The sequence below is a fragment of the Morone saxatilis genome, unplaced genomic scaffold (genome assembly GCF_004916995.1).
Source record: "Morone saxatilis isolate NCDOM2014 unplaced genomic scaffold, NCSU_SB_2.0 Contig1, whole genome shotgun sequence".
Classification (NCBI taxonomy): Eukaryota; Metazoa; Chordata; class Actinopteri; family Moronidae; genus Morone; species Morone saxatilis.
Genome location: NW_023339651.1, coordinates 14,108,849 through 14,129,727, shown reverse-complemented (window position 1 = coordinate 14,129,727; position 20,879 = coordinate 14,108,849). Strand labels below are relative to the sequence as shown.

At 42.4% G+C, this 20,879-nt stretch overlaps 3 protein-coding genes across 4 annotated transcripts; 2 read left to right on the top strand and 1 right to left on the bottom strand.

The window, feature by feature from the left end:
- Window positions 1-24: 24 nt before the first annotated feature.
- eif2ak1 (eukaryotic translation initiation factor 2-alpha kinase 1) lies at window positions 25-10,252 on the top strand. Of its 2 annotated transcripts, none has more exons than XM_035665562.1 (15): window positions 25-386; window positions 2,505-2,672; window positions 2,811-2,947; window positions 3,185-3,228; window positions 3,368-3,467; window positions 3,574-3,654; window positions 3,746-3,839; window positions 3,999-4,047; window positions 4,502-4,856; window positions 5,025-5,133; window positions 5,260-5,366; window positions 8,982-9,096; window positions 9,189-9,268; window positions 9,437-9,670; window positions 9,911-10,252. In XM_035665562.1, the coding sequence occupies exons 1-15, from the start codon at window positions 221-223 to the stop codon at window positions 10,034-10,036; spliced, it is 1,965 nt and encodes a 654-aa protein (XP_035521455.1). In that variant the 5' UTR covers window positions 25-220; the 3' UTR covers window positions 10,037-10,252. The 2 variants fall into 2 exon arrangements, with proteins under 2 accessions (XP_035521455.1, XP_035521464.1); XM_035665571.1 differs by lacking the exon at window positions 25-386 and adding an exon at window positions 1,960-2,165.
- Window positions 5,355-8,200, bottom strand: LOC118330879 (ankyrin repeat domain-containing protein 61-like). The gene is made up of 4 exons (XM_035665582.1): window positions 7,639-8,200; window positions 7,117-7,288; window positions 6,757-6,957; window positions 5,355-6,056 (listed from the first exon to the last, which is right to left on the bottom strand). The coding sequence occupies exons 1-4, from the start codon at window positions 7,677-7,679 to the stop codon at window positions 5,436-5,438; spliced, it is 1,035 nt and encodes a 344-aa protein (XP_035521475.1). The 5' UTR covers window positions 7,680-8,200; the 3' UTR covers window positions 5,355-5,435.
- Window positions 10,253-10,849: 597 nt separating the features above from the next.
- usp42 (ubiquitin specific peptidase 42) lies at window positions 10,850-20,543 on the top strand. The gene is made up of 19 exons (XM_035669923.1): window positions 10,850-10,945; window positions 12,284-12,533; window positions 13,404-13,610; window positions 13,779-13,889; window positions 14,104-14,203; window positions 14,806-14,873; window positions 14,984-15,054; window positions 15,173-15,255; window positions 15,373-15,484; window positions 15,622-15,762; window positions 16,071-16,171; window positions 16,374-16,539; window positions 16,657-17,343; window positions 17,450-17,532; window positions 17,694-18,440; window positions 18,548-18,766; window positions 19,327-19,640; window positions 19,734-19,799; window positions 19,886-20,543. The coding sequence occupies exons 2-18, from the start codon at window positions 12,293-12,295 to the stop codon at window positions 19,793-19,795; spliced, it is 3,513 nt and encodes a 1,170-aa protein (XP_035525816.1). The 5' UTR covers window positions 10,850-10,945; window positions 12,284-12,292; the 3' UTR covers window positions 19,796-19,799; window positions 19,886-20,543.
- Window positions 20,544-20,879: the final 336 nt, after the last annotated feature.

The window sequence follows — 20,879 nt, the reverse complement described above, 5'->3', positions numbered from 1 at the left end:
ACATTGTCAGACGGTCCCTCTGGGGGAATCATGGCCGTCCGTTGACAAGACCGACCATATGTAACTTGTCTGACAATTCTTAGTCTCTTCCGATACAGCATGTAAACATATGAGCAGCGGGGATTTAAAGAGTACTCCCACGGATCTTACAGCGGATATGGGGTAGCTGTTACGGTAAAGTACTTTGTTTTGACTGCTCATCATCTTTGCACATATAAAAATGTACAGTTCAACCTCCAACAACGGGCTGCTGCGGTCGGAGGAAGGTTCTGGTAGCAACCTCTTGGTCCACCACAACATTAAACCCATCAAGAGACCCGAGGTCGACAGTAACGTCAGCCTGTTAAGTCTGGCAAGCGAAGAGGACGAGGAAGTGCAGTTTGACAGTAAGCAGCTTTTCTTCTTGTTGCTTCCTTTACTGATCTGTAATGAGTTGGGTTGGGGGGCGGTTATCCCATATTACCCGACACAATAATGGCAGAATAAAACGTCCGATTATGAGTCGTAAAAGTTTGTAAACGTATAAACAGCCAGGGGCGTAGTTAAGGAACAATAGGACATGTGAACAACAGGACTCTGACTCCCCCTTAACTGTAGTAAAGTGTCACCCTACCTTTAATCTACAGATATCATTCATTTCCTTTCAGTATTTATTTAGTTTGTGCAGGTACCACAGCAGGTAAATGGGTAAAGCTACTATATCATCAGCTTTTAGAAATGCAATAACAAGTTAACTAATGCTTCAGTATGCACCTATGACCATTTTATTAAATGGTTTAATAATGAAAACATTATGAAATAGTTTGCAGTTAATAAAAAGCAGAGTTAGAGTTAATTTCTGTCCACACCCAAACAACATGCATTAAATCAAACTCATCCATAACTCAGATTTTTGGGCAGTGACCAGCATCCACCAGTCGACCTCCATTCAGAATGATATAATATATTGATATATTGTTGTATTAATCAGCGTATTGATATACTGTGGTATAAATCAACATTAGAAGAAGGCCTTATCAAAATCAAAGTCAAAAAGTCAAAGTCAAAGTCAGCTNNTACATGCACGACATACAGCACAGATGAAATTTCGGTCCTCTTGGACCACGGTGCAAACAGGCAATAAAAAATAAAATAAAATAACACTTTAAGTATAAAAACATAAATAAATAGTGCACAGTTCTAACTAAGCAAGTGAATAGAAAAGACATAAGAATAAACAGTCAACAGTAAAGGGCACTTGGTATTTACAGGGGGAAAAAAAGGGTAATGTGCCATCTATTTCTGTACAGTCCAACCCTAATCAACAGGCTTCAAGGGCCACTCCAGCAATTTGATACTTCACATACATAAAGTAGGAAAACGTTTGCGCGACAGACTAAAAATAGCAGGTCAAATCGAAGCAACAGATGCATGGATATACAGACTTTTTTTTCCTAGTAGGAGTTTAGGTTCAAAATTGGCAGATCCTACATTTCCCATAATGCAACTTAACAGCATCTTTCCATCCTTCCTCACTCTGTTTGTGGAAAGTGTTTAAAACCTCAAGCCGGACTCAGGTTTACCCTGATGACATCATAAGGGTTATTTTCTCAGACTTTAGAAAGCTCCCACCGGTGCCACAGATAACTTTATACTGCTGTTTTCACAGGCTGGGTAGTACTCTCCATGACAAGTAAATTGACCTTCATGTGTAAGATCTTATACAAACGTTTGGTGACAATTTAGTTTATATGGGTCTAGTGACATCATCAGGATTTAAAATCAAGTCAAATCTTAGTTCAGCAAAACATTTCTACTTCAAAACAAGTCAAGACTTGCCCCTCCACACATCCTCTTGTATGATGAAATGAAAGTAAATTGTCAGATGACTTTGCCGGAAGAAACAGCCCCTCCTTTCCATTCTGGCACAGTGATGAGCTTGGTTGTGTGAGTACAGTTAGGTGGAGGGGGCTGGTGTCCGCTGGAACAGGCAGATAAGCATTACTGCTGTGCACGCCCCCCTATGTATAAACAAGATGAGCTCAATTTTTTGAAATGGATCTGAAAAGGATAATCATTAGTGCAGTTCTGAGTGCTTAATATTGGACCAAAGGTTTTTCTATACAGAAAAATGGACCTAGGAGACAAAAACATTGTTGAAATGATAGCAAAAGTTATTGAAGAAGGTAAGACAAAAGAGAATATATATGGTGGTTATATGTGTATGTGCAGCTAAGTATATAATATAATCTGAATTGTTGTTTTGTGTTACACGTTTGAGCATTTTGCAACAAACGATGCAATCTGATACTGTCAAACTCTCAAATACAACCCTGTATCTTTTATTTTATCTATATATTAATGTAAGTGACTATATTTTTGTTTTATAAAGATGAAAATGAGTACTGACACAATAATACACCGCATGTATAATTTGCAGTAGTTAAATAAAGAATATTTGATAGGAAAAATTATGCTATTCACTGTTTCCTATTTCTTATATATATTTTATTTTGTGTGCTCAGCTTCTGACACAGATGATAACCGCGAGGTGTTGATGGCTGGTAGACAATACCTGTCCATCCAGGAGTTTGCTTCAGCAATCCCCAACCACCTTCTTCTGGGGTCTCTACTGGAGCACCTATGCTTCGTCTATGAGAGCAATCCAGCACGCTCGCGCATGCTGTTTAAAGGTATGTACTGAGATTATGTAAAGGTATTGAAAGCTTGTTTTAAAACTGTAAAAGCGCGTTCTGTCTACATATAGTACTTTGACATTACTGTTTGTTATTAAGTTCATATTTTGTTACAAATAATTTTGTCGTTGACAGTCATTGGCCAGCGTTTAGCTGCCATGAACCTCCTCTCACCTTTGGCCATAAGTGATGAGTTCAGCACCATCAGACTGCAGCACAACCGGGCCTTCACTGAGCTGCTTCATGCTGCCAGCTCCTCGCTGTATCCACAGGTAACTGGACTGATCACCAGTATGTCTACTAGGTGTCTTTTTTGTAGTTTTTTTTTTTTAACAAATTATGTAAAGTCAGTGTTTCTACTTGGTGTAATAGACATTGTCAGTAAAGGTATTGATCAAAGCAGCAAACTTAGATAAGACTTTTGTAAACTGGGAAGTGCTTCAACTGTTTACTTACAGGTACAATCACATGTTAATTGTTACTTTGGTAATCTTCTTTTCATATTGCAGGGCCAACAACGTTTCGGCACAAACACACACAATCCTGCACTAAGGTAGGTTGCACTTCAGAGGAATATTTGTTATTATTATTATTATTATTATTATTATTATTATTATTATCATTATTATTACACTTGGGGTATGTGAAGAAATACATAAAGCAACATAATTATAATTTTGTGTTTCTCATAGACCAAAGGAGGGACTGTTTCAAGCGCAGACATCCCGATATCTTAGTGAATTTGAAGAAATATGTAGACTTGGAAAAGGATCATATGGAAATGTGCATAAGGTATTTTTCTCCTTACTACTTTGTTCTATTTTAACAAACTCCTCTCAAGAGGAGCACAAGTTGAGCTGATCAACACATTCATGACATCTACGACATCATCTTGTAGGTTATAAACAAACTGGACGGACAACATTACGCTGTAAAGAAAATTCTCATTAAAAAAGTCTCCAAGGATGACTGCATGAAGGTGGGCCATTAGTGTTTTATCAGCAGAGCCTTTTTACGCCCAAATACAGAGATATAATAGACTAATGATTGGATTTTGTTTTGGGCTCCAGGTCCTCAGGGAAGTCAAAGTGTTGTCCAGCCTGCAGCATGTAAATGTTGTTGGCTACCACACTGCATGGATGGAACATGTTCAGCCTGCGACACGTGAGTATTTGACTGCTGTCCTGGGACAAGTTTGTTGGTCTGAGTGGATTGTAAATGAGTAAAGTGCTACAAATATGTGGTCTTACCAAACCGCACTATGAACAATTACACTGACTGTTCCTATCATAAGAGTTTATGTGAAACACATCTGTGTTGCAGAGCCTGAGTCTCTCCTGCCTGCACTGGAATCACCTGGACAGCAAGACAGGTAGGATCCAATAACTTACAATAATTGTTGTGGACATTTCTCACCATTTTTTGAGAAGAATATAATCAACATATTAAGCGATAACAGAATTAATTGTAATTTGCAACCCTAGTATTGTTCATTAAATATTGTTTATTAGGATTATTATTGATACTTTTCTAACATTTTTACTTCGTGGTCGACTACTTTGGATGAATTATGGACTTTAAACTTATTTTTTATGTAATTAACCACTAAACTTAATTATATAAGCTATATAAATAGCATTAAAAGTGGGTAAGGTTACACCTTTCTGCCAAGAATGTATTATTATTAGTTATTTTTAACTGGTAGAAGTTATTCTTGGCAAATCAAATATATATTTCAAACACTGTTTATGCTACAGTATTTATCTAAGGGCATGTAGATGTAGCAATAGTCATTATTTAATCTGTCTCAACTCTTTCATTTGCAGTTCTGATAAGAGCCCTGACAGCAGCAGCTCCTCAATAGTTTTTCAAAGCCTCAGTCAAGCACCAATAGATACTGCCTCAAGTGCAAAAGTCAGAGCTTTAGTCCCAACCCAAGAGAAGGGCCAGGTGGTGTGTCCCAAGACGATGCGTCGCATCCCAGAGAACTACGTCCCCTGTGTGTTCCTGGGACAGCGAGATCTCATAAAGGGCTCCAAATGTCCTGCCACGGGCTGGGACAGTTCAGCACTGTTAGAGGAGGAATCCAGCAGGAGTAGCATTGAACTGAACAACAACTCCTGCATCGACAAGGAATGTCAGGAGTGGGCTGACATTCGCACAACAAAGCCTCCCAAAGAGGTAGATGCCTAAAGAGGCTTTGAGTGATCAGTCAAAATATTACAAAGATGAATATTGATTGATTACTGAAAGTAAATGGTGTGATTTTTGTGTTAAAATGATGTACAGTGAAATGTAGACCAAAAAAACAATGTAAAGTTTTTACTTACGGTTTGGTTGTATTTGCAGGTACAGTTCCACCTGATGCTCTACATCCAGATGCAGCTGTGTGAGCGCTCACTGAAGGACTGGATCTCTGACAGGAACGCCAAGCCCAAAGAAGAACAGACCTCAAAAGGTAACTGTTTGACACATGCATTACTTTACAGTATTATATGGGTCCATTACAGATTGGTCCATTGCATAACTATTTCTTTTTTTTTTTTTTTTGGAAAATAAATATATCATACATTTGTATTTCCAGGTCCATATGGATGTGTTGATACTGAACACACACTCAGCCTGCTGAGAAATATTCTTAAAGGGGTGGAGTACATTCACTCCAGGGGAATCATGCACAGAGACCTGAAGGTAAGCTGCTTCGATAGATTTTATTTGATCAGATGAGGGTCACATGCAGTTTGCAGTGACACACAGGTGTTAAATAGGAGCAATATCATATACGTTAAAAGAGTCCTGTTCATCTGTCTCAAAGGAAATTTGTAAATTCTCCCAGTAGTTGAATACAAAGTCATATAGCCTCTCAGGAAAGATTTTTATCAGCTGTTTTCCCTTGTCTTGGACATGTTTTAGATAAATTTCACGCTTGCAAATATCCTGAAGCCTCCTTGGCTGCTGAATGAGTTTTAGTAGCTGGTCTCTCTGTTTGAAGAAACATGGAAGCATCAAGGTTGAAGGCAGGTGGCCTTTGTGGTTGTACACAGTGAGCGGAGAGGTCAGACTGATGAGTTTCACCAGCAGAGATCTGTTGCTTACATTAGGCCTGTGGTTCAGGAACAGGAACAGACCGTTCTCTCCTGCTTTGTTCAGCTTATTTATGTCGGCTCCATACCTGAGCAGTACGTCCACCAGCTCCTTGTTGCCCATGCTGCACGCTTCCTGTAAAGGTGTCAGTCCAGCTTTGTTCACTGCATTGGCCGTCGCCCCCTGCTCGAGCAGCTCAGAAATGCAGCATGTGTTGTCCTCCAGGGTTTTAGTGGTCTTCATAGTCATCGCCACAGCAGCGAGGTGAAGAGGAGTGTTCCCAGACTGCTTCACCTCCTTGAAAATAGTCAAGAATTTAATGTAGGACAGATGTAGAACCTAATGCACATATTTCAACACGATTATGAGCACTGAAAGGCCAGTAAAGTGAGAGAAAAAGGAAATTGACGCTGAAGAATTGCTTTGCACAGCAATATTTGCATATGAATTAAGATTTTTTTGTGTTTTCTGTAGGTATATTTAAAACATTTAAATTCAATTAAGATATGATCAGTTATCGTCAATGAAACCGAAAATAGAGAACAATTGAACTCTGTAAAAGATACAAAATCTAAAATATTCTAGTGAATTTAGTGTTTTCAATATGTTATTGTGACCTACACTGCTGGTGATTTACTTGATGGCATAAGGGCTCAAATAAGCCGTATTCTTTGTTTGTGGGCTGGACACATTTCATGAATTCAGTATTCTTATTTTTTTACTTTTTACTTTATTTTATTTTCATGACAGACATTTAGACTTAGCGTAGCAGGAAAAGTACAGGTGTTACTATAAATAACGCTGGCTCAGGTATCCCAGTAAACTGTGGAATATAGCCGTTATTTGTAATTAATTACAGCTGTGTAAAGCTAAGTAGATGTCAAAATAAGTGCTGTGGAAGGTCCTCTGTGTTTCTCTTTTGTGATTTATTGTGACAGTTTAAGTCAGAAAAAAACACAGCAAAAAACAACAACAACAACAGAGGAATAACACAAACCATGTTGACATCTGCTCCCTCCTTGATCAAACTGGCTATAATGTCCTTACGGAGGATCCCAGCGGCCATATGCAGGGGCGTCATCCCACTGCTGTCCACAGCATTAACATCAGCACCATAGCTGGCCAGAATATGGATGGCAGACAGAGCTGCGTAGCGTACCGATAGGTGGAGAGCTGTCTGGTGACTCTCTCCCTCCACCTGAAAGATGAAGGAAGAGGAATTACAAAAAGATTTTAGATTTAAACATCAAATTACTCATTTTACTCAGTTATTTTTTTTTCTATTTATCTGATAGATTTCATAGATAGGAAATGTAAATAAGTCAAACATTGATTTGCTACATGAAAAACGTTTCACCTCTGCATTGACGTTAACGCCGTGCTCACAGAGGAGCCGCAGACAGGCCTCTGCCTGCCTGCACACGCCGCTCACAGCAGTCTGGACCTTGCTACTTGGTTTTGGCCAAGCAGCCAGGCTGCTCGGCCAACCAGTTATCACCAAGTGCAGAGTGGTCTGACCGAGCCGGTCCCTGTGACAGAGGGATAAAAAGTGAAACTGGTGCAGGTGGAGAGATGTCGGCTTTTTATTAAGAGATTAAACCAGCGATGTGCAGGGTGTTTTACTGGCTGTCACTTTATAGTAGAAACAGGAAGTCGTCAAGTCACCAAAAGTGAAATAAGCTGAATATGTGATCTTCTTAATTTTAGGAAATAAACTAAATCAACTCAGCTAAAAAAAAAGTTAATCTCAAAAACCCCTTATACCATGAGAAAAAACAACCTCATGTAACACTGCATTGAAGGGGGTGATGTTTGGTGTTGCTGTGTATGTTTGTATGCTTGTCCGTGTGTATGTGTGTGTGTATGTGTGTGTGCAGACCTCATTTCAGGGTCTGCCCCTGCTGACAGCAGGCTCTGCATGCTCTTTACTCTTCTGTAAGAGGCAGCCAGGTGAAGGGGGAGGATAGCAAGATCCTAAGGCATGACAAGACAAGACAAGACAAACTCGAGCACTGTAAAACACAAATATTTTTCAGTTTTTCAACACCCCAAGAAGTACTTCATTTAAACGTCTTTTTTATCTTCATAAATTTAATTATAGCATAAACGTGACATTTGTGAATGATCCCTGACCTCCTTGTGGTTATCGCTGTCAGTATTTAATATAAAAGATGCTATGGTTCTGTCCATGTGGCAATTTGTATGTAATCAGAATCAGAAATACTTTATGAATTATAATTAAACTTATATTTAACATCTTCCAGTTCTCAGAAGTAATTTTTAAAATAGTTGCATTGATACATTTACCTTCCACAAAACTTCTCCGGGTGCACCGTCTTGTATCTTGATGAGGAAGTTGCTGCCATACTTTTTTGACATGTCTTCTATGCGTTCCGAGTCTTCATCCGTAATTGCAGTGTAGAATTCATTGTTGTGAAACTTGATAATGTTATCACTCATATCCTGACGTTCCTTGCTCTCCTTCAACGTGACCAGTCATCGCAGCTTCACTGTCTGTGTTTAGTCCTTCACAAGATGTGTGGTGGTTGAAAGCTGGTTATTCTGGTTTCCGGTTGCAAGCCTAAATTTCTCAGAGGCATGTCAGTTAATTTGGCACTCTAAGGAGAGAAAATCAAAAAATGCTTATCTGCTAGTTCTGTTTTCTGTGTTTGGTAGTTTCCGCGGCTACTTCTGTTTTCTGTGTTAGGTGTTTTCAGTCAGTCCGATTTCATCATGTAGGTTTGAGAGGTACGTGTCTAAGTTTGATGTACGGTCTTCCTGTTGCTACTGATAACTTCTTGCTGCATGCGGGGGCCAGTTATGGGGACTGGTGACACCCCTTTGAGCACTTTACAGGTTGTTCCGCTGCTTATGGCAGAGGAAAGCAGGGAATTATTACTTTGTCAGAGCTTATATGCTTACCACTCCATCTTTTGAAATGCAGGAAATTAAAAACAGTATTTCCAAATTTGAATTGGATAGTTTATGTGATGTGATGTGATTTGTCTGAATGATTTCACCTTTTTATGATGTCTTCATCCAGTATGTACATGTCATGCAGAATCCATCCTCAGAGCCTTCTTCATGGGGAAAATGTGTTCTAAATAAAACACCTTTATCTCACATGCACAAACCTTAGACATCTGCATCTTCACATCCAGAGACATATGGAACTAATTGTAATATCTTTCATTTGATTTAATTGTAATATTTTTTCCACAGCCAAGGAACATTTTCCTCCACGGTCAGGACTGTCATGTTCGGATTGGGGACTTTGGTTTGGCATGCAGAGATATAATAATGGATGGGCATAAAAGCAGCACCTCTGGCAGCAGTGGTAATACTACACCTTGAGATACAGTACTACACAGCATCACCAGTAGATGGCGCTGTTTGCTTTAAAGTCACATTTCTGGTGTACTTTTTCAGATTCCTCACATACTACAGGTGTTGGTACTTTTGTATATGCTGCACCAGAACAACTAAAGGGCTCGCATTATGATTCAAAGGTAAACCTACTAATAGTATGACAATTCAATTCATTTTGATTAATTCCGACTTTTTTTCCAATGTAACACAACATATTATTGTGCTATATACTTTATCAACTTTCACCATTGTCATCTCCTTTATGACTTTTAGTCTAAACTTTATTTGTATTGTTGTTGCTCTCACAGTCAGACATGTACAGCATTGGAGTGCTGGCTTTCGAGCTATTTCAGCCCTTTGGGACAGAGATGGAGCGGGTCCGGACCCTTGAAGACCTAAGAGAGGGGAAAATCCCAGACTCGTTCTGCCAGAGATGGCCGGTCCTGACCAAGTACATCACGCAGCTGACGAGTACAGAACCAGGTGTTCGACCCACGGCCAGCCAGCTTCTACAGAGTGAACTCTTCTGCAGTAAAGACATAGTATGTGGGAATATATTTTTGGGCTCTAAGAATAGTTAGCCCTCAATGTCTTTTTTGTGCTGTTAAAAAAATAATTTAAATACTATGTCTATGTTACTGTTTGTAAACAAATGTGAATTCATTTTAGGATTATGTATAATGTACAGCTTTTGTTTTACTGTATGTGTGGCTAGCTTTCTTGCATTAAAGTTCCTAATAATAATAATCATAATTTTCTTTTCTTTTTTTGTTCCCTTTCAGGTGATCCATAGTTTGCAGAGAAGGGTTGAAGAGCAGGAGGAAGAGCTCATACAGTTGAGGAAACAGATCAGTCTGCTTCAGAGCTCACAAGTGACAGTTCATTTCTCTGAGTCGGACAGGACCTGAGCCTTAAAAATCTCAAAATACTTCACAGACTGTCAAAACTTGATTAATTCAACTACTGCTGTACTATGCTTTGGTGACTTGGTACAAGTGGTAGAGAGAGAGAGAGAGAGAGAGTGTGTGTGTGTGTGTAAACATTTCAGTGCGTCATGTACACCTGGATGTAAGGGTGCAATTATTTATCTTCATTCAGCTGTTCAATAAATCCTATTTCTATTATGTCTTGTCTGTTTCTAAAAAGCAATATGTGATTATTCATCATTTGAGATGTTGCTTTCAAAGTATTACACTTATAACAAATTGAAAAAGTGACCTATAAGCAGACTTTTGAGAGAGTTTTGTACAGCTTCTTGATCCTGACGAAGAAGCTGCCCATTGTCAGGAAATTGAAAAGCAATTGTGGACACAACAATCCTTCCAATTTAGTTTTTATGGGGACAGTGGCACTTTGTATGGACTTTCAAACAAATGTATTTGTTCTTTGGCGTGTACATGTGGTCGGCGGTGATTTAAAGGTTGAGTTACTGGCCACTCTCATATAATATGAGAACTTTTAATTGTGGAAATACAGTGGGTATCTATTTAGAAATGGGCCATTCAACGCAGATATAGTGATCTTTGCTTTTAAGTCCATCTGAAGGCCTGTTTACAGTACAAGTCTGTGGGCATTAAGCACACAGTTGGTTGTACATTATGTACACAAAGGTCAGAGGTGTGTACATGCGACGGATCTTCCCGAAACACGTTCCTCACAGAGAAACGGCCGAATGAGCCAATCAGAGACCTCGTTTCATCGCAGGTACCCGGATGTACCCGTGGGGCAATTAGCTACGTCATTGTTCACCGCCGGACACCCGCTGGAATAAGGAATGGATTTACAACCGCTATTAACGCATTCATAACAGATTCCAGGTGAGTGTGTTGTTGCTTTTACGGTCGAGTGGCTCTTTAACTGTGCAGCCGTGATGTTCGGGTTGGCCTGCGCCCCTTGTGTTAGTTGTAGTAGCCTTACACCGGCTCTCTGTCATGTCGGAGAGAGCAGCGCAGTGAGCACACACAGCCGCCGGTGTCGAGCCCCTCCTGTCTAAGCGACCTAGACGTCCCGTTGCCCGGGCCCACGCTCGTAAATCAAATCCGTGTCGAAGTGGAAACAAAAAAGCGCCCCTTTGACATTCATAGAATAAGGTTATGTTGCTCTCCGCCGCGTCAGTCTGCTCCCATCGTGCCGAGCGAGCTAGCAGCGTTAGCATCAATACTGCCGCACGAGCGCCGCCGCGGAACGTTAGCTCCGTTCGGTAGCTATGTGTTACGTTCGCCGTTTCCATGGTGTCGGTGCCTTCGCGAGCCGCTCGCTCATCGTTACGCCACTCAGTTCCGGCGTCGGGCGAGAAATGTAAGCTTTTAATTAGTGCTCCGTCTCCCACGGGGGGCTAATGGGGGTTTACTTCGTGTTTTGTGGCGGTTTAGCGGCGCTGCGTGTTAAAGGCCTAGCAGCCGTCTGTTAGCCAACGTGAGCCAGTCTGCCGGAGCGGGTGGGAGGGAACAGCTGTTGTTGTAAACGTGCTTCCGACCAGGACATTTCCTCTGTCGGGGTTTGAACTAGTAACGTTCACTGTGGCAACTTTAGCGCGGCGAAAGCGTTTTCATGTTAGCGCTCGTAAGTTCAACATATTTACTGTATAAGTTGTTACCTCGACAGTGTTTTCGGATGTTCGCTTTTTAAAAAAAAAAAAAAAGGAAGCCTTGTAAAGAAGTCAGAAATGGCCACTTGTAGTAGCGCGAAGTTGGTTTAGTTGATAGAAACACGCGGTGGATGAATGACCAATGTTTTTACTGAGCTGCAGTCACTGTTACTACTTCTTGTTCATAGCTTTTGTTTATTAATGCGTTTGATAAGTGTGAGCCAGGACTTTTCTCCCACATCAAGACACTGTGGCCTCTTGCGTCTTAAGATACAATGCTAGGTATAATAATATAATAATATAATAATAATAACATACAACCAGAATTCTTTGAGATTTATCTATTTCACACTTCTTATACTCCCTTTGGTTACTTTCTTATATAAATAAAATGCTACACAGTTGCTGGTGTGCTCTCATAGTGAAGGATATAACCGAGACAGTGAATAAACTTTTCTTCTGTTCTTGATTTTTACATTTAGGGAAAAAGTGTTTTCTAGACTGTCTTTATCTGTATTTTCTGCAGCTCATAAAGTGGTACACTTCTGCGTTTCTGCCCCTCATACAGCAATGAACAATGACCATAGTTGACAGATCTTCAGAAAAGTCTGACCACGAGTCAGTCGGGTGTAAGCGATCTCCCTTCACCAGTGGAGACGTGGGGATGGACGGCAGCTGTTCCAGCAGCTGGGCAGTGGGTCCCACCATGCCCGGTGACTCTCCGAGGCTGAAGGCTCCAGGAGGCTGCCTGGGCCCGACGCCTGGAGCTGTAGTCTACAACAGTACACCATCCTCTGTGGACCGGCCCAAGGAGCAAGGTGGGAGCAGGGGGGTTTGAACAGCTGTGTTTTTATGATGCATGTGGCGTGAAAGCTGGGAGGAAACTGTTGGCAAGTTACCCATAATCCACTGCGTGCAGACCCGGGTTCAGCCGAGCTATACTCTCTGCTTCCAGTTACCCATTGTAGACACGCTGAAGAAGTCTGTGACATATGTTGTTAAGCCGTACGGTTAGGCATGCAGTTGAGGCCGGTAATCAATATTTTGTACACTTTGTCATCTTAACAAATGCAGGTTCAAATCAAAATGCTTTTCAATCATGACTGTCTGTTTTTAGAAAAGGACCATTTAGCTAATTTACACTTTCTGTTACTGTATTGGCTGTACTTGATGTGTCCTAACCTTGCAAGCAAACTGTGAACTGTTTACTGTGAAATTTAATACAGTAGAAGTACAGAGCTGCACCAGTGAAGCTAAAGTTTTTGCTAGTGTTTGTGTGTGACACAACTGGTTTTGTAGGCGTTGTATTGCTTCTTTCACTCTACTTTCATTCATCCAGTTACATAACCAGGCCAGGTTTGAATTGAGAGCATGATCAATCACTTGAGCTTGTGACGCAATTGTTGTTTTGACATAAAGAGAAGCAGCCTAACTTTAGCAGAAACAAAAGAGAAAGCAAACTCCGTCTCCTTCAGCTTGTTTTATAGTCTTCCTTTATTATATAACTCTAACTCTGAGTAATGGCTGTGACTGTAATGTCCTGGTGTTCCTTTACATGCTTCATGTACTGTGCTTACAAAGACAATGTAATATATATATGTGTGTATATATAATATATACTTGTTGATGTCCTTGACCTTGTAAATGCATTGACTGTAACTTTAGTATCGTTGGCTCTCTGTGCCCAGTTATAAGCAGTGATGACGGCATTGACTTGCCCCAGAAGGTCCTCTTCCCTCCAGAGCGGCTTAACCTAAAGTGGACCCAGTTTCACCGCATCGGTGCAGGCCTGCAGAACATGGGGAACACCTGCTTCCTCAACTCAGCCCTGCAGTGTCTCACCTACACCCCTCCGTTTGCCAACTACATGCTGACACGGGAACACTCCAAAACATGTACGTTTGCGTTTCATGGTGTGTTTTTGCACCAAGGAAGTCTTGTGTAATTGTACAGTCATGCAATAATTATCACATCAGTCTTTCGGCAGCTATCTGTGAGCTGCTTTCTTGCCTGATTCATGTCTTACTCATCAGTGTTTCTTTGTCCATCTGTCCCTGCTGCAGGTCACGAGCCGGGGTTCTGTATGATGTGCACCATGCAAAACCACATCATTCAGGTTTTTGCCAACTCTGGGAATGTCATTAAGCCCATTGGTGTGCTCAATGAGCTCAAAAGTAAGTGTCCGTATCAGTAAAACAGTGACCTGAAATGAATGACAGGAGGCGCTGTGTGGCTGTTTACCTTTTTGATTTTGGAGGGAAATTTCTGGTGGGAGTTTGTAGTCTGCTGTTAAAATAATTTCTGATTTTAAACCTTTGTATAAGTGTGATATAATCTATCAACTACTTATATCTCACGATGTGTGTGTTATTTTTTTTCTCCACACAGGGATTGCAAAGCACTTCCGCTATGGAAGCCAAGAGGATGCCCATGAGTTCCTGCGGTACACAGTGGATGCTATGCAAAAGTCCTGCTTACCTGGAACCAAGTAAGTTTCATCCAACTCCCAAAACCATACATATAGAGAAAAGGGGGGACGACACATTTTGGCTTTATTAGACAATTAGTTTATTTTATATTAATATATGTAATCAACTGGTAGAAAGATATTATTATATTCTGTGTATTCTGCATTGTGATGATTCACTGAACATCCTTCAAAGGACTTCCAGTCTGAATCTGGCATAAAAGCAATAGGCAGATAGATTGAAGAATACATGTTCTTCAGCTGAAATATATGAAATCACTGTAGAGCCATTGCCAAGTAGGTTATGGTTATAGATATGCTGTGCAGACCGTTGTGGTTCTCAGGGGACTTTAAAAAAAGGGTTTTTAGGAACGTCAGGTATCAAGCTGATATCTTATTCTGTAGTAACAGGTGGCCTCTCAACTAATTACTCTCGCTCTAATTCCCCCCTTTCTCACTCCTGCTCTTTGGGTTGTAATATGCTGTGACTTGTCAGTGCAAAATACTGTAAAGGGATTCTCCCTACCAGTATAACCTATTTGACTGTTTTTTTGGATTAAAAGGACAATTATGTCGTTATCCGTATTGGTTGTTTTTCATCCTTATATTTATCTTTGTGACAGATTGGACAGGCAAACGCAGGCAACCACTTTCATCCATCAAGTATTCGGCGGGTATCTAAGGTCCAGAGGTGAGTTATTAGTGTTGATTTGTTGCCTTGATTTATTTCTTTTACCTGAAATCAAGTTGTTCTTTTACAGCTTTGCTAGGCTAATAAATAAACTGTCTTTTCTTTTTCAGTCAAATGTTTAAACTGCAAAGCAGTGTCTGATACATTTGACCCTTTTCTGGATATTACTCTGGAAATTAAGGTAAGTTATCAATATTTATTGTGTATTCTCTGTTTTACTGCAAATGTGTATCAAACCAGTGAATTCAGATTTCCACAAGGATCTAAAACAGTACCAAACATTTTTTCTCTCCATGCAGACGGCTCCCAGTGTCTCCAAGGCTCTGGAGCAGTTTGTGAAGCCAGAACAGCTGGATGGAGAAAACGCCTACAAATGCACCAAGTAAGCATCGTTTTACATACAAAAGCAATTCAGATAAGACGCCAAGAAAGAGTCAATGTTTCTGTGTGTTAGTTTATTTATTTCTATGCTAACCAACTGAACATTTGTTTCCTTTAGGTGCAAAAAAATGGTCACAGCCTCAAAGAGATTTACCATCCACCGCAGCGCCAATGTGCTCACCCTCTCACTCAAACGGTTTGCAAACTTCAGTGGAGGCAAAATCACAAAGGTACCATGACGTGTGTCCTACAACATCCAGAACAATGATATACTGTAGCTATAGCAACTGCAATTTATTACTATTGCTTTGAAAATCTGTACTGTTGACTGTAATTTGATAGTAATCAGCTGCTTTTTGGTCTTCAGGATGTGAAATATCCAGAGTACCTGGACATGCGGCCCTTCATGTCTCAGTCCCAAGGGGAGCCCCAGGTCTACGGGCTGTTTGCTGTGCTGGTCCACTCTGGATTCAGCTGTCATGCTGGACACTACTTCTGCTATATTAAGGTACTGGCACTGCTACAGACCACTGTTCTAATCTATCAGGGCGCTGCTGTTGCCAAGTACACATGCACAATTGTTTCCAACACTTTATCAACAACTCACTACAGAAGTTTAATGCTGAGTTCCTACAGCAGCTCTTGCTCTTGATATTTGTTTGAGAACTGTGTTTGTTTGAGTCCATATAAGAATACAGTTCAAAGCCAATTCTGATACTGAGAAAAGTAGCATTTTGAAAGAGAGGACGTGTACCAATGATGATTCTGTTTAGCAAATATGTTAAAACCTGCAAACTGTTCTACTGTGTCTCCCAGGCGAGCAATGGGCAGTGGTACCAGATGAACGACTCGTCTGTGTCTGTCAGTGACATCAGGTCTGTTCTCAACCAGCAGGCCTATGTCCTTTTCTACATCAAGTGAGTAAACATTTAAAAATATTTGTTGGGTTTATGAGTGATGTGGTGTAGAACGTAACAGACGTGTAATCAAAGCAACGATTTATTTTTTATAGGTTGACAATATTTACGTTTCATATTAGGCCCAAATCCTTCTTTAACTTGTTAACCTTTTGTGGTAATGTTTCAACTCTGGTCATGTGTGTTTCTTTTGTGTCACTAGGTCCAGTGATGTGAAGAAAACAGGGGACTACAGCCACATGAGCCATAATCCAGGCATCCCTGGCCAGTCGTCTCCGCGACCGGTGGTGATACCACGCATCAACCCCACCGTCCACCACAACAACATTGGCTTCATAGGTCCCCAGCTGCCACCACACATGACCAAGGTACTGCAGGCTTGCTTCATCTAAATGCATATTTGAATGTTACCAGTTTAACATACACAGCCACAGTTTGACCTAGACACTCAACATGTTTTTGTGTCCTTTTTTCTTCCCCCACAGAGCACTCTCCATGTTAATGGGAACGGGTCTCTGAGGGACTATCCCACCAACTCTAAGCCCAGCACCAGCAGCAGTGTTATGGGAAAATCTAGCCATGGACTGGCATCCTCCTCTTCTTCAATCTCCCACTCAATCAGCAGACCCACAATGATCCCAGACCATGACAAACGCCAGAAGCTTTCATTCTTCATTGGACAAGGCAAACAGAACCGCCCATCCTCCTCCACGTCCTCTTACAGCCAGCCGTCCTCTGCCAGCAGCAGCAGCAGCAGCGCCTCTTCCAGCTCTTTATCCTCCTCACAGTCTACCTCAGACGTCCACTCAGACATTCGCTTTGTTCCACGTCAGCTTAACCACGTTAACGGCACGCCTTGCAGCAACGGCGATCGCCACACTGGAGGGAATGGAGCATCATTCCTGGTGCCGTACAGCCAGGAGTCATCAGAGGAATCGGACCAGGAGAACTGTGGCACTCTGGATAACGGCTGTTTAACAAAGTCTCACCTCAATGGAAACAACAGAACAGGAGAGGTCTTTGACAAATGTCCTCAGGCCACCAATGGAGAGTCAGGAGTGCACCATAATGGCAACGGATTAAACGGACCAACGAATGGTGTCTCTAAATCCAGTCAGAACGGACACCATTATGGACACCACAAAGTGAATGGACACAACGCCCCTAACAAAGTAAATAATATGCTGTGTGTTTCTGCTACCTTCTCATAATATATTGTTTACTGAATGAGCAATAGTTGTGTGCTTAAATCAATAATCATGTCTTGTTTTTGCTCAGATCAATGGCAGTAATCATGGCAGTTCATCCTCCGTGGCTACTGTTGCTGCTAATGGAGTAGACCGCGACCACAGTCAAACAAGGTAAGATGAGCACTCTGACACTAAGCTGGAATAAAGGTATTGTTGACCACATCGTAAGCAAAGGAGTGTTTCAAAATCTACTTGGTTGCATCTTTACACTATGCACCCCAAAAGTGTGACACAAAACAATATTTATATGCTTTTGTGTTTTGTTTTTCCAGCAAAGAGGCACATAATTCTGCCTCATCCCAGGCCAGTTGTTCTCAGAGCATCCATCCTGCTGCCAGTGAAAGCCAGCAGCTCTCCACTCCTGACACAAGGGCTAAAACTGTGTCTGAACCGCTGCCTCAGCATACAGCATCCTCCGCTGTTAGCTCTCCACCCTCCGCTACTGCTACAAAGACCCATTCTGTCACGTGTAGAGAGTCTGCTTCCTCCTCTGCCCATCATGGCAACATCAATGCGGCCTTATCTACCCCGCCAGACTGCTCCCAAAGCACCAACGGGGCCTCTGCAGCTCCACAAAAGGATAGCAGAGGTGGGGATGAAGCAACGGATCTACCACAGACCAGTGGTCCGTCTGCAGGGACTGAACGGCGTACAGATACTAAGGAGCAACACCTGTCCAAGCCCAGTTCTAGAGGCAGTGAAAAACAATCTTCCCGGGACAGGGAGAGAGACAGACTGTGCTCTGACTGGAGCAGAGACAGGGAGAAACACTATAGGGACAGGAGTCAGGAGCGAGAAAGTGACGGTGATCGCCATCGCTACAGACGGGACTACAGAGATCACCGCCACCACCGCTCGTATAGGGATCGCTTGTCTCCTCACAGTCGTTCCTACAGGGACTGGGAGCCCGAGCGTCGCTGGGAGCGGGCTCTCCCCCACCCGAGGGAGCGAGATCGTGACAGGTGCTCTAACCATTACCACCACCCTCATACACCACCACGCACTCTAGACGACGGAATGTGACCCAGTGAGGAGCGAGCGGCGCCGCCACTTCGACCATGCTTCATCTCCCCATACACCCGACGGAGCCCCTCCATCACCTAGCACGATGCCGACGGCCGGGCAGCGCGGCAGCAGTACGACGAATTCCACTCCGCCGCCATCCACACGACCAAGAGCAACCGGCACGGCGCAGACGCATCATCCTACCCGCGCACATCGAGGCAGACCCCTCTCCGCCCTCGCACCAGTTCGCAGGCACCAACCTCCGCAACAGCTCCAAGCGGCCTCCTCCCCGGCTCCCGTCTCCTCCACCCGTCCTTGAACCTCGGCTCCACCACACAAGGCACGATCGAAACCCACACACCGAGCCCACTCGACATCACCGCACCCAGGAGCAGCGACAGCTCTGACGCCCCCGCTCCCTAAAACACACAAACCACGAGCACACGCAACCACACAGAACGACGTCACACAGCGATAAAGACACCCGCCCCCGTCCCCCGACGAGCGCGCCGTCGAGGACACGCCGTCCTCTTCTCTTCGCCCTCCACCTCGCCTCGCCCCTCTGCACACTTCCTCACGTTTCACCTCTGCGACAACTCACTACTCCGCAACTTGTCCATCTCTCCTTCACCGTTTCACTCAACCGCCATCCACCCCACACCCTCCGCCTCCACTCACTCAGGTAACCTGAATCCCTCGACCTCACCCCCTCTCCACTCTCACTCCTACTTCCACCGACGCTCTCACACAGACACGTCTCACGCTCCACTCCTACATCACACTCACCGTCTCAACAGCACACAACTACTCTCGCTGCCTGTGTTATTAATGATGAGTTGTACGCAATTAACACCACCCCCTCGCTCGCGCTTTGCTCGCCTCTCTCCTGTTGTCCCCTAGAAGCTCTGATGTGGAGTCAGACCGAGCCGCTGAAACAAAGAAGAAGAAGAAGAAAAAGAGGAGGCAGCGGGACAGTGACGCCGAGCAGCACAGCCCGGGGGCAGCTCGGAGCCACAAGAGCAGAAGCAGCGAGGAGAGAGAAAGCCGCAAGAGACGATACTATGAAATCAAGGACACTAAACACGACAATGGTTTGTCGCCAGAGAAATGGCGGCGAACAGACTGCGCTGATGGCAGAAATGACCATTTACTGCCCTCCAACCACACCTCACCCACAAACGGTTCAGTGCACCGCCATCTCAACGGATACACAGGTATCACAGGTTTCTCACAGTCATCCTCAAACATCACTGAAATAATTGCTGCTGTGGAACATTTCAAGTTTATGTGTTCTTCCTGCTTTGTAGGAAACGGTTACAGCCAAACCAATGGCGACTCCCACGGACTCTCCAGTGGCTTCAAACACTGACTCTGTGAGTGGGTGCCCTCTTTTAATGATTATCACAGTTTGCTCTAATACAGCTGCTAAACAATTTCTTTCTCTTATTTCTCGTTTCAGACACATCAACACCATTTTAACAACAGCAGAGGAATGACATCAACAACGTTTTGACGTGGTGCTTCTTCATTGGGAATATATTGTATTTTTACCACAGCTAAAGTGTTTTAAATGTTTGAAAATCTTCTTTTTTTTAAAAAAGGCATTGATTTATTTGCCGTAATTCTCCTAACTATGGTTAAAAAACAACATTCACCTGTCCAACATTTATGATGATAAATATTAATATATACTTGTATGAACACAAACAAAGCCTGGAGCTTAAACATCTCAACTGCTGCTCAGAGGAACTCAGGACTTGAAAACTTGTTAACATCCATCATGGATATCCACCTGCTTCAAATCAGAAAGAAACAAAAGGGAAATGTGTTGCCTAATGACGATGGCATCATGTTGGCTGCAAGTTTAAGATGTCACCATATCTACAGAGCCGCCATGTTGGATCTCGCTGGGAGCGGACAAACTAACTGAGGGAGATATTCATGAATGAGACGGACGAGCGCAGTGGTGGGAACAAGGCTTCCCTGACTGATACCTCCATGTTAACCCTGGACAGACTTGAGGACATTTCCCAGCTTTTTTTTTTTTTTTGGTTTTTGTTTGTTTCCATTTTTGCTCTGAAGCCTAAGATTCACTCTCTGTAATTTTTAAACTTTTTCACAGAAGCAGAGGTTTTTCTCTGGATTATGCCTCTCCCTCCTTTTGTCACATTCTTTTTCTTTTTAAACGTTTAAAAAAAAAAAGCATCAAAAATTTGTTATCATGGCTGTGGACCATTTGTGTTTGCTTTTTAATGAAAAAATACAGTTTGTGTCTTCTAGCGTCATAAGAAATACTGTGAATTTAATTTTTGAACTGTACTATCAGTTATTTTTATACATAAAAATCCTGTATCAGGGTTACCAGTAGATGTTTTGTTGTTTTGCTTTGTTTTTAGAAAAAGTCAAGTTAATTTTGACCATATTCTCTGGACAAAAGACAGTAATGGGTATGG

Excerpts from the sequence above, each read along its gene's own strand:
- eif2ak1 (XM_035665562.1), top strand. The coding sequence starts at position 221 with ATGTACAGTTCAACCTCCAACAACGGGCTGCTGCGGTCGGAGGAAGGT. Across the intron at positions 5,367-8,981 it reads TCATGCACAGAGACCTGAAG|CCAAGGAACATTTTCCTCCA; the intron begins GTAAGCTGCTTC and ends TTTTTTCCACAG. Across the intron at positions 9,097-9,188 it reads CAGCACCTCTGGCAGCAGTG|ATTCCTCACATACTACAGGT; the intron begins GTAATACTACAC and ends GTACTTTTTCAG.
- LOC118330879 (XM_035665582.1), bottom strand. The coding sequence starts at position 7,679 with ATGCAGAGCCTGCTGTCAGCAGGGGCAGACCCTGAAATGAG. Across the intron at positions 7,289-7,638 it reads GGGGCAGACCCTGAAATGAG|GGACCGGCTCGGTCAGACCA; the intron begins GTCTGCACACAC and ends CCTCTGTCACAG. Across the intron at positions 6,057-6,756 it reads AGGGAGCAGATGTCAACATG|GAGGTGAAGCAGTCTGGGAA; the intron begins GTTTGTGTTATT and ends ACTATTTTCAAG.
- usp42 (XM_035669923.1), top strand. The coding sequence starts at position 12,293 with ATGACCATAGTTGACAGATCTTCAGAAAAGTCTGACCACGAGTCAGTC. Across the intron at positions 15,763-16,070 it reads ACTACTTCTGCTATATTAAG|GCGAGCAATGGGCAGTGGTA; the intron begins GTACTGGCACTG and ends TGTGTCTCCCAG. Across the intron at positions 17,344-17,449 it reads GACACAACGCCCCTAACAAA|ATCAATGGCAGTAATCATGG; the intron begins GTAAATAATATG and ends GTTTTTGCTCAG.